This window comes from Arachis ipaensis, chromosome B02, assembly GCF_000816755.2.
Source record: "Arachis ipaensis cultivar K30076 chromosome B02, Araip1.1, whole genome shotgun sequence".
NCBI lineage: Eukaryota > Viridiplantae > Streptophyta > Magnoliopsida > Fabales > Fabaceae > Arachis > Arachis ipaensis.
In genome coordinates, this window is record NC_029786.2 from 1,220,449 (window position 1) to 1,239,128 (window position 18,680).

The following is an 18,680-nucleotide window of genomic DNA, read 5'->3' on the forward strand; positions in this document are numbered from 1 at the left end:
AAATATACTTCTTAAAAAAAAAAAAGATAGATATTGAGAACATTTTCTACTTATAATATAGAGGAAAGTTTCCAAATATACAACTGTAAACACTGTAACTTTATTAATGTTCTATGTACGATTTGGTGATTGGCAAAAGGCAAAAATAGAACCGGTTTTGTAGGACAGCATTAGCCAAGCTAGATGAAATAGAACCGGTTTTGCCTACTCAGTTATCACATTAGAGAAGTGTTAGAGAATCAATAATTTTTGTAATTTATAGTCATTAAATAATCATCAATAATAATTTTAAGAGAATAACTAGGGAACCAAAAGCATATCAGCCAAAAATCAGTCAAAATGTGTTTGGGTTCCATAAAAAATCGGGTTTTCGTTTGTGCTCCATGATCTCAGGAGCGGTTTTCAAACATATTATTCAAAAAGTGATTTTAATTAAACGATTTTATTTACTTTTTGGCTGGTCACATTTTGTTTCCATATACTTTTCCTAATTTTAATAGTATAAGATTTTATCTAATAATATAAGATTACTTATTTTTTTTAGTTACATACTTACCAAAATTTAATAAAATTGCCGGCTCTTTTAGATTTTTTTTTCCATTATAAACAACGTCAAGCCCTAGGAAGCATAAAGAAAGATCCCCATCACCAATAAGCTGAGTCCCTTCTCTTCTCTCTTTTTCCACCTTCCTCTCATAACATCCACGTCATGAACCAGCTTCCCCAACCCGAGCGCCACCGCAGTGACAAATACTCTCCCACTGCTCTTGCCGTCACCGCCGTCGCCACCAACCTCACCAGCAAGCGGATCCTTCAAAAGGACGGCCCCACCCCCGTCGGACCCATAAGGTACCGGGGTGTGAGGCGGAGGCCATGGGGACGTTATGCCGCTGAGATAAGGGACCCTCAAACTAAGGAGCGGCGTTGGCTGGGGACATATGACACTGCGGAGGAAGCCGCCCAAGCCTACGACTCCGCCGCCAGAGTCTTGCGTGGCCCCACTGCGAGAACCAACTTTGTGTATTATATTTCCCCTCCTCAACCTTCTTTAATCTTCGTCACCAACAAAAACAACAATAAAAACATCCTTAACCGCAGTAGCCACTTATTGGGAAGTCAGTTCAGCTTCCCCATCCATCCTAACCAACTCTTCAACAGCCGTAACCGCCACTTGGGTGGTTCTTGGCCTGACCCCTTCTCCTCTTACTCCGCCCCTTCTTCCTTTTCTACCTTCCAGCAACAGCGAAACCAACAGCTTAACTCCACAAACATGCTCCTCCCTCGTGACTTCGTTGCCCCTTCTGTTTCATCTTTCTTTGGCCAGCATTTATCCTACCCCAAGGGCAGTTTGGTCAACTCATCACATGGTGGGCATGCTAATCCTTCTCCTTCATCTTCAGTTAGTCACCATTTATCCTACCCCAAGCGAAGTATCAACTCACTTTCATCTTCATTTACCCACCGTTTATCCTACCCCAGTGGCGGTATCAACTCATCACATGGTGGCAATGCTAATCCTTCTCTTCCATCTTCCCTTAGCCAGCCTTTATCATACCCCAAGGGCAATTTAGTCAACTCATCACATGGTGGTAATGCCAAGCCTTCTGTTTCATCTTCCGTTAGCCACCATTTATCATACCCCAAGGGCAGTTTAGTCAACTCATCACATGGTGGCAATGCTAATAACCCTTCTCTTCCATCTTCCTTATCGTACTCCAAGGGCAGTTTAGTCAACTCATCACATGGTGGTAATGCTAATAACCACTCTGTTTCATCTTCCTTTAGCCACCATTTATCCTACCCCAAGGGCAGTTTAGTCAACTCATCACATGGTAGCAATGCTCCTAACTACACCGCACCCTTTTCTTCCTCTTGCCTGACAAACACAAACAGTCTCGGTTGTGGCAGTGATAATAATCATAAAGCTGATGGCAGTGAATACTCGCAAGAGTTCTTTCATCACTCAGACTCATCATCGGGGTTGTTGGAAGACATAGTTAGCACTTTCTTGAAAAGTCCAAAGCCCACTAAAAGTGAGTGTCTGTTGTTAGGTGCTCCTACTTCTCCATCACAAGATTCTTCCCACCTTAAGGCTGAGTCATTTCCTCCTCTTTCCGCTGTTTCCACAGGCCAGATGACGAAGAAAGACGAGGATTTTAATGTTCCTTTGTATCAAGATGGTTTCCACATGCCGCAACCTGGTGTTTTTAATTTCAATGGCTCTAGCAATACGGCAGTTCCCTCTGGCATGCCTCTTACTCAGGAGAAGAAGAGAAAGAAGAAGAAGAAGGACACCAACACCAAGAAGAAGGAGGAGACCAACAACAACAACAACAACAACAATAATAATAATAATAATAATAATAATAATAATAATAGTAATGATCATGGCCTATCATGGAAGACATTTTTGATCATTACTCGGACTTTCTTAATGACTTTCTTAATTAGATTAGGTTACGTACTTTTATAATATGCACTCTCTGTGTTGTGCTCTTCTTTTTCTGTTTTATTTTAGTATTAGGTCGCTGGAAATTTAAAAGTTTAATTAGTGGTGTCTGCTGCTTCTTATCTTATATTAAGGTAGCTATATATATTGTTGTATCGTTGTTGTTCAAAAAGTTACGTTGATCTGATCTCTATTTAGGGTTTTTTATATTTGTTTTGTTCCTAGCTAGCTAAGTTTCGGAACTCACTTTAATTTGTACTCTGCTACCTCTCCTGCTATATATATGGATAATGGATGAAATTTGAAAGGCACCTCAATAAGACTCACAAATTGAATATCTAATATTTCTCAGGTAGAATATGTTATTTGTACATTAAAAAGTTATCAAAATTAGTTATTAGTATAAAATAGATGTTAGAATATAAATATATATTAAAAATAAATTAAATCACACATGTATTTATATATAAATATATTAGTGACTAATTTTAATACCTAATTTTAGTGTAGAAATAGTATTTTTGTTCTTATGTATTAGTATTCTAGATTATAATACTAGCATACTACACATAATAATATTAGACATTGCAATTTTAAATTTAAAAGAATCTATTATAGAATTAATATGCTATGTTAATAGAAAAATATTGAGAGATAGTCTTCACTTGGATTATGATGGGCGAGGTGTTAGTTGAAACTGAACTATAAAACGATGGAAATTCAGGTGCAGTCGATTTTACGTGAAGTTGATAGTTGAGAGTAGTTAGATAAAAATTTAATCAAATCAGTTAAATCATCTAATCGTTTTCAGTTAACTTTATGTGAAGTCGACTGTCCCTGAATTTTCACCTAAAATGAGGCACGTGACAGAATGTGAGATGGGTTTTTGGATGTTTTTAATGGATTCAGTTGCTGCATGAAAAAATGTACGGAAAGTTTCATATACGTATCAAACAATGCAAATGAGAACCTACATGTTTGTTTTTTTCTCACTCTGTGTATTCTATATACATTTATAATATATGAGTTTAATTTTGATATATTGATAGTGTAAAGTATTTTATATAATAATTATATAATTATATATATATTTTTTAAATAATTATTTATATAATTAATATAAAAAATAATTAATTTTATTAATATAACATTATATATAATTAGATGCATCATGTATATATAAAATTATTTTATACTCACCACATCAAAATTAAATTCTACAATATATATGCAAACCATCACCAAAAACTGCAAAACGTAATGTCCAACAATAATACAATCTTGCATAGTTATTAGTTATTACGCAATAATTGTCATGAATATTTAGGTTAACATTAGTTATTTTAAATATGGTAAAACTAAAGAAAATATGGTGCATAATTTTCACATATGTCATAGTTTTGGAAAATTGAAAATAATATAATCAATTATTAAGAGTGGAGCAAGGTTTTGTTGTTATTAGAAAGACAATAGGCTTATTGTCCGTATATTTGTATTATCCGATAGTTGTTTGTATACAAATATAGTAGTAACACCATTAGTTTGTACTAGACAATATATAAGTATATATTGCTACATTTACATTAACATTTTGATTCATTATAAAACCAAGTAAATTCTAATTAATTAAAGCGGTATATTTAAATAAATTCCTAAGACTTATAAAGCTTACACATACACAATTGTCTTTTAAAAAATAATCGGGGTTCATTTTATAAAATAAAAAATTAATTTCTTTACACAAATTTACATTGTTGTTTTTGTTACTCTTTAATCTTTTTCAATTGATTAATCGTTTTAAAAGAATATAGAGGTAGGATAAATATTTATGTATTAGTAATTAAGTTTAGAGGTAATTAGTATGTAATTCTTCGATCATATATTAAAATTAAGAGTATATTTAGATATAACTTTTAAAAGGGTATCTTTAGGTAGAAAGCCTCAAAAAGTATCTTTAATTTAAACTAATGACAATGTTGTGTTTTTTAAAAAAAAGTGTTTATTACAATAATGACCATTTTATTGAGTATCATCTTCTCATAAAATACGTTTATATAAACCCAATACTGAATTTTTGTTTTATTTTTATTCTTGTTAAGTATCTTGTAATTGTAGTGAATAATTGTTTGAGCATGATTCAATAGATGAGTAGTTATTGATTCACCATAACTATGTGTACTCATCTAGATAGTTACATGAGTGATGATTCACTAATTTCACTTATTGATTCAAAGATTGATGATATTACAAAATATAAAATATATATTAAAATAAATTAAATAACACATACATTTATATATAATAAATACTAAGGTTCTGAAAATCGAACCGGTCATCGAATCGCTCTAGCTACTGGTTCATTAGTTCATAGGTTCAATCGGTTCGACTGTGGTTGAACCGAAAAACCGTTTTATAATAAAATAATAAATAAAATATAAATAAACATATGGAAATATAATTATAGTCTAATGTAAACTTTAAAATACTATTCAAATTAAAAGTATTACATAAACCAGAATGTTATAATCTCATTCAAATACAAATTCAAAAGTCAAAAAACAAAATAACCAATCAAACATAACATAGCAACATCAAAATTATCCAAGTTTGTCATCAATCATCAAAATCCTCCATAACTTGCTGCAGATTTGCGTCATTGATATCATCACCTTCATTTTCACTACTTGGACTAGAAAAAGCAAGTGGTGCAGCATAAAATGTACTACTACCACCACCACCGCCGCCTTGATCTAAATCAGCATCAATCTCATCTAACAAAATATAACACATTATCAATAAATTAAAGATCAAAGCTATTGTAATTTATTGTCTGATCAATAAACTATAATACTCATGAAGCAAGTCTTCAATATTACTCGAGAGGTTGAACTCCCTCCACAGTTGGTAGTTCCAACCGTGTATTCTAATAAGGGGTTGTGATTTGCAATTCCTAGTTCATCAATAAAACCTACCAATTCTATTAATCTCTAAACCTATCAAGTACACAGTAGTTTCATGTTAATTAATTAACAATTTTGATTGCATAGTACATACTACATACAGCGCATAAGATAAGCTGATAGTGAAGATCACTAATGCTCTAATAATAATAATAATAACAATGACTTCAGGCAGTGCAAAATCAGACGACAATTAAGTGAGCCAGGAAATCAAAAAGAAGAAACTTGAGAAAGATTATGATAAATTTAAAATCTATACATTAGATGAAGAAATCAATTGGAAGTACAAGAAAGTTTTGTTGATTCTGCTGCTACAAATGGCAGACTCAAAAAAAGTACAAAATGAACAAAGGAAACAAAATGTGAATTTCAGTGCAGCATCAATGACCAGCAGATTAAAGAAAATCCAGGCATGAGCTGCAATTAACTCAGTAAGTGCTAAAAAATTTCCCAGTAAGAAATTCCCCAAGGGCTGCAGCTAAATTCAGGTTTTAATTAACATTACTCCGAAGCCTTACCAGCTAGCTCCTCATTCTTATTCATGGCCTTCCTTGCTAACTCATAGCCTGCAAAGTTCATGGCAATCCAACCCAGTAATCTCAACTCTCAAGATCACAACATGCAATATCCAAAATTATTCAAAATTATTCACAATTATTCAGCAAACAACAAAATCCAGTTCAATAAACAAAGCAAAATCAGTTCAGTTTCAGTAATCAGTAAACAAAGTAAAATCAGTTCAGTTTCAGTAATCAGTTCAGTTTCAGTAATCAGTTCAAAGAAAAATAAAATAACTAAAAATACTCAATCAAACCCATCAGGAATAAGTTTAGTTTCAGTAAACAAAGCAAAATTATTCAAAATTATTCACAATTATTCAACAAACAACAAAATCCAGTTCAGTAAATAAAGCAAAATCAAAGAGCTACTCAATCAAAGAGTTCACAGCTTAGTAGTTCATCATGTCAGTTCATCAGGTCACAAAATCTAGTTCAGTTTAGCAGGATCAGTTCAGAGTTCACAGTTTCAGAGTTCATCATGTCACAAAATCAAAGAGCTACTCAATCAAACTCATCAGGAGACAGAGACATGCAATTATTCAATGATTCAATCAAACAATCATAAGTTCATAACTAAGAAAAAAATTACCTGGAACTCTGGAAGCTCGAAGGCACCTTAAAGGCTTCAACAGAACATGCAATAGGGACTAGGGAGAGTGGGAGACAGCGACACCGAGTGAACCAAGCAGTGGTGGAGCACGAACGCCGAGTGACTGCGCGACGGAGGTGACTGCTCGACGGAGGTGACTGCGCGACGGAGGTGATTGCTCGACAACGAACCCGTGTGGCCGTGTGAGACTGTGATGGCGTTCTCTGATTCTGAAGCTCGATGAGAATTGTGATTTTGTGAAGGCAATTAGGGATCAGAACATTGATTTAGGGTTCAGAGCGGAAAACGGCAGCGTTTTGCTATTTTGCCAAAAAATCGGCCGGTTCACCGGTTCAACACCGGTTTACAGATTTCGCGGTTTTACTAATTGACCGAATCGTTTTGATGTCCGGTTCACGGTTCGATCGGTTCGACCGGCTGGTTCGAACCGATTTTCAGAACATTGATAAATACAATGAAATAGTAAAACAAACTCTAATAACTAAAGATCCTAGTAGTCGTCGTCGTCATTCCTGTGGTCCCGCTAAGGCGACAGAGAAGGCGGTGATGTCTGTGTCTCACCAGTAGCACTGCTGCTACTAGCAACACTGCTACCACCAGCAGGGCTGCTGCCCTTCTCTTTTATTTTATTCTAATATTAAAGATTAGTAATTTTTGTTTATCATTTTTATCCTTCCATAATTTGATGTAATTCAGACCCGACTCAAAATATATACCGGGCCTATTTGTTAGACCCGAATCCGGCTCTATATTCGATAAAACCTACACACTTTTGGACCATGATTATACTAGGTAAAAATCAGGCCATTAATATTACATTACCTTAATACTTTCTTGTAAGCTAGCATGCGAAAATATCCAAGGTTCCAAGACTCCAACCATTATTTGACATGGTAAAATTCACTTAGAAAAATATAACAAAAACTAACCCTTTTCTAAAATTAAAACATAACCACAATCAATACTAATATTATCTAATAACACCAAATATTTAAGTCAATACAAATAACACAATATTATGCATTAGTTTAAAGTCTTATACATTCTAACCATAAAACATTAACTACTTATAATCTTATAATGACTAATAATACAAAATATTAAGGTTTACAATACTTAAATTTCACATAAGAATAACTATCATCCATCACTAATAATATAAAGAGAAAAGGACAAATAGGTCCCTGACCTTTTGCCCCGCGGACATTTTCGTCCCTGAGCATTTGAAAATACTTTTAAATCCCTGACCTTTACAAATCTTGGACGGATGAGTCCCTCCGTCAAATTGCCTCTGCCAGACTCGCCGGAGAAGTCTGATGTGGCTCTCGTGCGGATGACGTGGCATGACTGGTTGACACCTGGACTGCTGACTGGAAAGCTACATTATAAAATTGGACAAATAAGTCCCTGCACCACTAAACTACGTCGTTTTGATTTCATCCCTAATCCTTAAATTGATTGCGTTCTTTCTGGAGGCCGTAGGTGGCCTGAATATCTTCTGTTTGGGTCTGATTTTTGAAGTTTTTGGTTGAACTGTTTGGTGAGCTGTGGATGGAACTTGAAGTGGAGGCCTAAATGGTGTACCTCTGGTTGTGAGTTGGTCTGCCACGGGAACTGGTGTTACAGGGTTTGGTGTTGCTGCCACAGCACTTGGAACCTGTTTGTGATACATAAGACGGTATTCATGAGACTTAGGATAAATAACAGTTTAAAGGGTCAACATTTCACAATAATATATAAAACTTACATCTGGAGCCTGGCTAGATGCAGCCTGGCTAGATGCAGCCTGGCTAGAAACAGCCTGGCTAGATGGATCACTTTGGGTGTTAAGAGCATCCTGTCCAATTAAGTTGACCAATGTTGATCATTACTATATAAATCCTCAAATATTGAACTAAACATATATATACACCAAATATCCAGATTACTAAGAATAAATAAAATACTAACATCATCTTTTGGTGCTGACTGTGATAGTGGAAGGACAACTAGTGACTGACTTGTCCCACCTTTCTTGGACTTCTTGGTCTTAGGTTTCCAGTTGGGGTTAGATGGAGCACCCTTGCATGTCTTGTAATTATGTCCCTCTGAGCCACATTTACTGCAAGTTACCTTAAAGGATCTCTTCAGCTTGGCACCTTGCTGCATCATTGGTTCAGCCGGATCCTTTTGTCTGTTGTGTACCTTTGGTCTGCCTATTGGTCTCTTTATGATGGGAGGATCTGGTCTTGAATACTCACTCCGTGTCCAAAATTCCTGACTAGGCACCGGTTGAATAGAATGTGAATATGTCTTATGGATTGACTCCATGCATAACCATGGATGAACATATTCTTCTGGTTGATCATGTCTTTTCCTGATTGCTGCTACTGCATGGATACAGGGCATGCCTAAAACAGACCAATATCATGCACTAGTTAGCAATAAACCAGATAATTTAGAACAGTAAACCATATAATTCAGAACAGATTTAACATATAATTAGAACTAACCAGTCAGCTGCCACTTGTTGCATGAGCAAGTTTGCTTGATGAGATCCACATCTACCTTTGTATTCTTACGACTCACTTCAAATCTCTTACGTTCCTCGTCACCTGTCCACTCTGCAAGCCACTTGTTGCTGGGCCTTATAAGACGATCCAGCCTTTTCTGCTGAACAGGTGCGAGCTTTCCAGAATAATTTTCTAGTAACTGCTTATGTTTGACCATCCTCCTCATCAGATAGCACCTAATTTCTTCACACATTGTGAGAATAGGCTTGATTCTATAGTTTACTATCTTCGCGTTGAACACCTCACACATGTTATTTGTGAGGTTGTCCACTTTTGGTCCATGTGAGAAATAGGCCTTCACCCAAGTTGCTGGCTCAAATTTCGATAGATACTCCCATGCACCCTGGTTAATTCGCTTGAGTTTTTCCATTTGCTCCTTAAATTCTGGTATGGTGGTGCATTTAGCACAATCCCAAACCACCTCCCGAATATAGAGGTCCTTAAAACGGTTGATAAAATTTTTCCAAATGTGCATCACACAGTTTCGGTGATGGGCATTTGGCATAACTGACTTCAATGCAGGTAACAATCCCTACATAGCAGTTGCACAATCATATCAAGTAACACAACAGTCATGATACATTTGCTACCCAATAACATAATATTAAAAATTGAATTTTTATAAAACCTAATTGTTATTTAGATAGTTTTTAATTATAATATATAATTAATTAAAAATTTTCATAAATATCTAAAATAATCGATACAATTTTATTTGATACGAGTTCAGAGAGTTTGTAAAAGAAAGGAATATATTAATAAAGATTACATGGATTGAATTATTGTAGAAGTTACATGATTAGAAGTACATGCTGCTATATATATATATATAGTATGTGCAGCAGAGTTATAATGGAAACTAACTAATTAACTTGCTTTGATATAACATTAACTAATTAACTTGCTTTGATTATATCATCAAGAAGTCAACATATATAGCATATCACGATTGGTAACTAACTAATTAACTTGCTTTGATTATAACATTAACTCTTATCTTAATAATCTTCATTATGAGTATAACAAGTTATGCAGCAGTAGTAGTACATTCATAATAAGTACATTCTTACAAGTTATAACAAGTTATGCAGCAGCAACTTCCTATGATTATAATTTTAACTTATATTTCTATAGCAGTAACTTCCTATGATTATAATTTTAACTTATATCTCTATAATCCGTCTCTGTATTCTTCATTTTGTTCTCTCGCATTGCGTTAATCCCTGCATCTCCTGTCAAAATATGCAGCCCAGACTCAATATCAGGACTCCTTGGATCATACCAATAAACTGTCTTGTATGATTGGTACCCCAACCCCTTGAACAATATGATCAAGTCTCCGAAATTAACGAAGTCCAGGTCCATTTCTGGAAACTTCTCCACCTTCCCATTTTTGTAAACCAGAGAGCCATTACTTTCTCTCACAAAATTACCTCCATGGTGGAATACAGGCACCACAAACACATCAACCATCTGAAAAAAAGAAAAACAAAAAATTGTAAACAATGATCAAGAATTACTCTTTTCACATATTAACAAGCAATGGCCTTCAACATACAGAAACGAAAAATCACCGCAGAAGCTTTCTTTGCCCTAACAGTAATTCAATTTCAATCGAAAAACCCCAATACTTTTTTGACAACTTCTATCAACATGCACGATCAGTCCTTTCACAACAGAGTTCATACTTGCATAAGTATTTAACATCACAATCCACTAACTAAGCAACACAACAAACTTCTTACCTTCGGTGACGAAGACAGCAACTCAGACAACAATGGAGGCCTCTTCGACGGTCACTGCACACGGCAAATGTCTCAGCCTGGGTAGTGATCTTTTTGGAGGGAGAAACAGAGTATGATGATCGTTAGTATCCTTAGGGTTTTATGTAATTCAGAAAGGGTGGTATGGGTGTAATGGGTATTGTAAGGGACTTTGTAAGGGATGAAATCAAAACGACGTAGTTTAGTGGTGCAGGGACTTATTTGTCCAATTTTATAATGTAGCTTTCCAGTCAGCAGTCCAGGTGTCAACCAGTCATGCCACGTCATCCGCACGAGAGCCACATCAGACTTCTCCGGCGAGTCTGGCAGAGGCAATTTGACGGAGGGACTCATCCGTCCAAGATTTGTGAAGGTCAGGGATTTAAAAGTATTTTCAAATGCTCAGGGACGAAAATGTCCGCGGGGCCAAAGGTCAGGGACCTATTTGTCCTTTTCTCTAATATAAAATATTAATTGTGTATGATAATTGGGCCATCAAACTAAGTTCGGTGACCTGAGATATGACCTAGTCCCAATTTTACTCACTTCGGAGATTTCATTTTTTCTCTTGGGTCAATTCCGAATCACTTCGGATCCAAATTTTTATGATCCAAAATCTTTCGAATTCGAATTGGACCGGACCATACACAGTCCTAATCGACCCCTTTATTATCCATTGAGATTTTTATATTTAGTTATTTACAATGCAATGCTGGCAGCATCCACAATGATGGTGGTGGTTGGTAGTTGAAAAAACAAAGCAAGAAAATAAAAATAACGGAAGTTTTTAATGGTGATGATAATGATGGGGTTGAGTGAAACTGAAAAATGATAGAGATGATGGTGAAGAGGCAAAGTTAAAAATGAAACAGAAAAAAAACAGCTAATTTTTTGTGTTAAAAAAATAAAAAAAAAAATAAAATTAAAATGAAGTAAAACAGTAAGCATAAAACAGATGGATTTTTTAAATAAATGAATAAAATTTTATATTTCTTATTTTATAGCAAAATACAAATATTTATTAATTTAGAGTAATACTCCAAATAGATTCTCAAGAAATTTATCATTCGACAGTTTTGTCCCCCACAAAATTTAACTAAGATTTCGCCTCTGAGGTTCTCAGATATCCACCAGATACGTCCCCAAAACTGTTTGATCCGGTTAACGTGGTTACGTGTTAGGTTAACTGCGACATGTTACTTCCAGGACATTTTGGTCCCCATTTACGCTGGACAAAACGACGTCGTATTGGAACCAGGGCCAAAACAACGTTGTTTCGCGGAGGACAAATTCGTCCCCACTTGGACAGATAATGCAAACAGCGACGTTTTCATGTGGGGGACCTATTTGCCTTATAATAGTATCTTAGGGGACCTATTTGACCTATAATTCGTGATGTTACACTCAAATACTTTTATTGTCTCTGTTTGTTAATATTGGAAACACAAGCTGATGTATTTGAACTGGTAGCATGCAAGAGCCTAATCCTCCCTCTCAATATATTCAAGTTGACAATTCTCCCTCAGATGTGACAAGAAATGTCTCAAGCAACCCAAAAGTATGCCCCTTATAAGTGGCTTAATGTAAGCAGTTGAACTATGTGTGAAACATGGTGATAACAATACTGTTTATTCCAAACTCAGCTTTCTTTTAGACGTCTAAAGGAGACAGTAATTAGGACAAAAAATTCGAGGAGTGTTAGTGCTGAGACAATGGCAGTTGCAACCAGTGGCACACTATCTAAGTTGTTCAAATTCATTCCAACACCAGGGTTGAACCAGTCTTTCAAGAAATGATGCTTCTAAGAATTAGTGTGAAAGTTGTTGTTTTAGTTATGTTACCACATTTTGTTATGTTGGAGGAAGAAGACTTTATGTTGTTTAGAATGGTTTCGTTTAGTTTATGTTGAAGAAAATAAACCTTCTTTTGACTTGATTTGGTTTGTGTTGCTATTGAAGCCAACTATTTGTGTGGTTAACATGTTTGGGTTCTCAGGTTTATGTTACCATTTTGATAAATGAACAGTCAATGTGTTTTTAAGGTTTGCGTTGAAGTAAATATAGTTTCTTTTAACATGACGAATTATAGGTCAAATAGGTCCCCTAAGATACTATTATAAGTCAAATAGGTCCCCCACATGAAAACGGCACCGTTTACATTCTCTGTTCAAGTGGGGGCGAATTTGTCCTCCCTGAAACGAAGTCGTTTTGCCTCTGGTTCCAATAAGACGTCATTTTGTCCAGCGTGGATGGAGACCAAAATGTCCTGGAGGTGACATGTCGCAATTAACCTGATACGTCACCACGTTAACCGGATCAAACGGTTTTGGGGATGTATCTGGTGGATATCTGAGAACCTCATGATTGAAATTTTAGTTAAATTTTGTGGGAGACAAAACTGTCGGATAATAATTTTTTTGGGGATCTATTTAAAGTATTACTCATTAATTTATATGGTATCATATAACTTTACAATCAATATCTGTGAAATAGCGAAAGAAAATTATTTTGTACAAATTCATAGGTAATATCAACGAAATTGTAACAGCAGAAAATAGATTAGGGTATTAAACTTTAAAATATAAATATCAATAAAAAATATTTTTACTTAAATTTAAATAAAATATTAAAAAATAAAAATAAAAAAATAAAAATTAAATTTTGTGTTTAAATTTAAATTCTAAAAATTTATGGTTTTGCAAACTTATGAATAAAAATTTATATATTTCTAATTTTGAAAAAAAAAATCCAAAATCATTTAAACTTTCAGGATATAAAATATACATTAAATAAAAAATAGAACAAGTCCCTCATCCTAAGCTACAATGCATGGTTAATTACTTTAATTAGCTGGTCCCTTAAAGTGAATTATTTTTTTATTTATTAACACTTTGATAGGGATTCTCACACGGTACACAGACAAGACAAGATAAATTATTCTAAGAAATGGTTTATTTCATTTTAGACATGTGCCGAAAACTTAAGCTTTTTTTTTTAATTTATATTTTGCAATCTAATAATTGATAATATTTCCTAAAAATTTAAAGACGCTACTTATCTTTTAAATTTTTAGTATTTAGTAAAATTTTTTATTTAAATAATATTATTTAATTAATTTAATTATCTATTTTTATAAAAAAATATTTATTTTTTATTTTCGAATGTAATAAAATTTTTTTGAAGGAAATTACATGTAAAACCTTTTGCTTTGTCTTTTTCTAGTGTTCTGGGTCGGATTGCTTGTAACTTTGTAAGAGGTGGAAAACACTACCTATGGCTATTGGCTAATGTTCCGAATCTATATTGAATATGAATACTGATGAGGTGGTACAATTAGTTAAGGGTAGTGGGCCTTTGCCTATGGTCTATAGTCTATTGCATTACCGGTCCCAAAAAGCCCACTAGTGTAGCCCATCTAACCTCCTTGAAAGCAGTTAGAGAAGTTGATGTTAAACACGAAACCGTGTCTTCTGACCCAAAAAAAGAAATACATGTCCAACAAGAAAACACTAAAGCAAGAAAAAAGAAAAAGGAAAGAAATGAATCCTAAAAACTTATACCGAAAAAAAAAAAAAAGAGACAATGATATTTTGGGCGACAGGTTTTGTTCTCGCAATTTTAGGTAGACACACACATGATATTGAGGTAGAGATAAAAAGATTTAAAATTGTGTTTGATAAATATTATTTTTAAAAATATTAAATTAGTATATTTTATATTTATTTTAACTAAAAAATACAGAAATACTTACAAGAGATACTAATAAAAAGTAAAATTTATTTTTTATTTTTTTATTATTTTTGTTAATTTTTTATAATTATATTTTTTATTATTATATTTTTTTAAATTTTTTAAATAAAAAAAGAGAATAAATTAAACTTTTATAATTTATTTTAGTTTATCATCAAACAAAATACAAAAATATTAATTTTTATGTTTCTGTCTTTTGTATTTTATGTATTTTATTTTATCCTATTCATATAACCAAAAATACTAATTTATTACACCTTCATGTCTATCCTTATCTTCAGCAAGAACTCATACAATAAGTTCAACTGCTTGCTGGATTTATAACTCTAAGTTGAACAAATGAAGAGTTATTCATATTATTCTATAATTTCTCTTGGACATGATACTTTTATCAAACAGTTTTTCCAAGTTGGTGAAGATGTAGTTAATGTCATTAGAAAGTTGTGTCAGATAAGACAACTATTTCATTTCTATCAACTTCACTTAATGGTGGTGAGTTTTTTTCTTTTTCTATTTTTTTTTTTTAAACAAAATTTATTTGTAATTTTATGCTATATTTTTTTTTTTTGTATTTTCATTCTCAATTTTTTTTATTATCTTCAAATACAACCACTAAAAAAAGCTCAAAATCTAAGCCATGGATCACAATCTTTTTAATACAACACTTTTAAATTTATATAATAGATATATAGTATAATTAATTTAGCTTTCCACAATAGGCGAGTTTTAATCTAGTTTTTCTAATTTAAAAATGTAGAAAACAGGCAAATCAAAAGCTCCAAGCAAACTATTAGACTAAGACCAAGACATTATCAATGTACAAATTATTAAAATAAGACAACTAGCATGCATTATTGTTATTGAAACCTCATAATATGTTACCATGATATACATACAAAAAATGTGTTGCCAAATGTCAATTAAGTTCTCCACTGCTATGAATTTTCTAAGTTATCTAGGAGACAGATAACGATGTCATTATGAAATTTGGATATCTCTGACTTCACGTGTCCCCCAATCACATGGAACTTTGTTGCATTCATCAAAAATATATATCCTGGGATTTGATGTGTTCCCAAAATCAGTGTGAGACAGCTAGAAGCTCAAAGTTACTGATGCTGTTACAGTGCAAGGATAAAAACTAAAAAGACTAACCATTAAATAAAGATCACATTAAAATTCAATAATGAATAGTATTTCACAATATACAAAAATAGTGAAGAAGAGACAATATGGTACCTTGAAATTGATTAGCCAACTCCTAAAATAAATAAAGTTTGAACAGTCATACACAGAAAGAAATGATAGCATATATCTTTTTTCTTTTGTATACTCATATATATATCCATCAAAACTCATAGGATCCTTACACAAGAAAAAAACAGAGGAGAAAAAAATGTCTGAGAATGCAACTCATCATGTGGTGATGCTTCCATGGTCTGCATTTGGCCATTTGATTCCGTTTTTCCAACTCTCCATAGACATAGCCAAATCAGGTATTCATGTCTCCTTCATTTCAACACCAAAAAATATTCAAAGGCTTCCAAAACCACCTTCAGATTTATCTCATATTTTACATTTGGTGGAAATTCCATTTCCATCACCATTAGACTCATCACATCTCTCTGGTGGTGAGGCTACTGTGGACATTCCATTTGACAAAATTCAGTACCTCAAGTTAGCATGGGATCAAATGCAAAATCCAGTGAAGGAATTTGTGTCTAAGTTGCAACCAAATTGGATCATTTGTGACTTCCATGCACACTGGGCTGTAGAGATTGCTCAAGAGCTTCATGTGAAACTCATGTACTACTCTGTTTACTCTGCTTCCACTATTGTGTTCTTTGGACCACCCGGTCGAATGAGAGCACCAACCTCGCCAGAAGTCCTAACATCACCAAGAGAATGGGTGAATTTTCCGTCTTCAGTGGCTTTTCAACGAAACGAGGCCATTGCGTTCTATCAAAGTGCATACATAGAAAATGTGACCGGGTTAAGAGACATTGATAGGCTTGCCAATGTAATAGACGGCGCAAACGCTGTATCATTTCGCAACTGCTATGAGATGGAAGGTGAGTATTTGAATCTATATCAAGAACTTATTGAGAAGCCAGTGATTCCTGTAGGTTTGCTTCCTCCGGAGATGCCAGAGAAAAGACTTGTTGATGAGTCTTGGAGTAAGACTTTCGAGTGGCTTGATGCGCAAGCAACAAAGTCGGTAGTCTTTGTTGGGTTTGGTAGTGAGTGTAAGTTGAGCAAAGAGCAAGTTTTTGAGATAGCTTATGGATTAGAGCTTTCTGAATTACCATTTTTGTGGACATTGAGAAAACCAAGTTGGGCAATTCATGATCATGATTCTCTGCCTCTTGGATTTTGTGAAAGAACATCAAAGAGAGGAAAAGTTTGTTTTGGATGGGCACCACAAAAGGAAATTTTGTCACATAAATCTATTGGGGGGTCTTTGTTTCATTCTGGCTGGGGATCTATAATTGAGACTTTGATGTTTGGCCACACTCTTGTAGTGTTGCCATTTGTTGTTGATCAACCTCTTAATGCAAAGGCTTTGCTTGATAAGGGTCTTGCCATTGAAGTGAAGAGAAATAATGAAGATGGTTCATTTAGTAGAGATGACATAGCCAAATGCCTCAGAGAAGCTATGGTATTGGAGGAAGGAGAGATGCTTAGAATCAAGACAAGAGAAATTGCTAAAGTTGTAGGCGATTTGAAGCTTCACCATGATTACATGAAAGCATTTGTCAAGTTTCTTAGGACTTGATGAATCTGAGAATAGACCTTGTTATTAGTCCAAATGATTCTTATATTGAGTGATTAATGAATAAACTCTTAGGTTGTGTTTGATTAGTCATTAGTGTCTTAAGACAGATGCAGATATATTGAGACTATGGAGTCAGATAAGATAGTTACCGAACAAACTCTTAAATGTTATGGATGTATTTAAATGTAACTTAAGCAGTAGATCAGCTATGTAATAAATTACCTTCTGCTGTTGATTTTGTTGTATGGTTTGAGCAAAGCAAGTCTAGAATTACTTCCAACATGCAATAGATCAACTTGGAGGAAGTTTGGATGGTTAAAAACTTGATATTGAAAAATCGTTTTCTTAATATTGAAATGGTAATTAATGCATCAGAAAATATTTTTGATAGTTCACAAAAAAAATGTACTTGTAGAATGTAGAAAAGCTATCCATCTAGAACAAAATCTAATCTGAAAGTGAAACATCATCTTTCAGAAGTGCATGTGCATTAATTGGTAGAAAATTATGAACGGTAAGAGGAAGAAGTGGGAGCTATTGTTAGATGACATGCATGGATATCAAAATTTGTAAAGATAAAAAGAGAGGGTTTTTTGGTATTAATAACTTGAGTAGCTTTTATAAAACAATCTGGTGGTGATTAACTATCTCAAGTTGGATTGGATAAAAAAAAATACTAATAATGAAATTCATATTGCCGAAGTCAGTCACAATTATATGAAGCAAATTATTCAGATTCTTTCTGATAAATTCTAGATAGTAGGTTAGATCAGATACCGTGTCAAAATGTCGTTTGTTAATACCTTTTGCCGATGACCATATGAAACTTGTTTGACAAATTATGAGTGTATGGTAGATTTATCCATTGTTTACATTGTTTAAGCAGTTTTTCCAATGACATATACAATAAAAAGAACAAAAATGTGTAAAGAAATTTTTTGAATAAGTTATTTTTAATAAGAATAATTGAAATAGTATAAAGTGAGATTACTTGTTAATATTTTTCTTTGACCCAAGTTTGCTTTCATTGTCCCTTTAATTGGTCTATACAAATCATTTGCATATTCTATTTTCAAATTTTGTATAGTATAGACTTTTCCTTCTTGTAACAAATGTTTGAATTTGTTCATCATATTTTTTTCACAATTACTTTAATAAGTGTTTAATTTCCTGCAATGTTAGTAAATCATAGTTAATAATTAGTTACAAAAATTGATTACATTTATTTTTTTAAGTTATTAGAAAAAAAAACAATGAATAG

At 33.6% G+C, this 18,680-nt stretch overlaps 3 protein-coding genes across 3 annotated transcripts; 2 read left to right on the forward strand and 1 right to left on the reverse strand.

Moving 5' to 3' along the window:
* LOC110267408 (type-2 histone deacetylase 1-like) lies at window positions 699–2,601 on the forward strand. The gene has a single exon (XM_021112917.1). The coding sequence runs from the start codon at window positions 710–712 to the stop codon at window positions 2,471–2,473; it is 1,764 nt and encodes a 587-aa protein (XP_020968576.1). The 5' UTR covers window positions 699–709; the 3' UTR covers window positions 2,474–2,601.
* Window positions 5,063–9,767, reverse strand: LOC110268290. The gene is made up of 8 exons (XM_021114262.1): window positions 9,072–9,767; window positions 8,530–8,969; window positions 8,327–8,416; window positions 8,004–8,236; window positions 7,828–7,957; window positions 7,141–7,210; window positions 5,928–5,975; window positions 5,063–5,220 (listed from the first exon to the last, which is right to left on the reverse strand). Exons 1-8 carry the CDS (start codon window positions 9,634–9,636, stop codon window positions 5,063–5,065), a joined length of 1,734 nt encoding a protein of 577 aa, XP_020969921.1. The 5' UTR covers window positions 9,637–9,767.
* Window positions 15,964–17,696, forward strand: LOC107621746 (putative UDP-rhamnose:rhamnosyltransferase 1). Its single transcript, XM_016323756.2, has one exon. It carries the CDS (start codon window positions 16,040–16,042, stop codon window positions 17,417–17,419), a length of 1,380 nt encoding a protein of 459 aa, XP_016179242.1. The 5' UTR covers window positions 15,964–16,039; the 3' UTR covers window positions 17,420–17,696.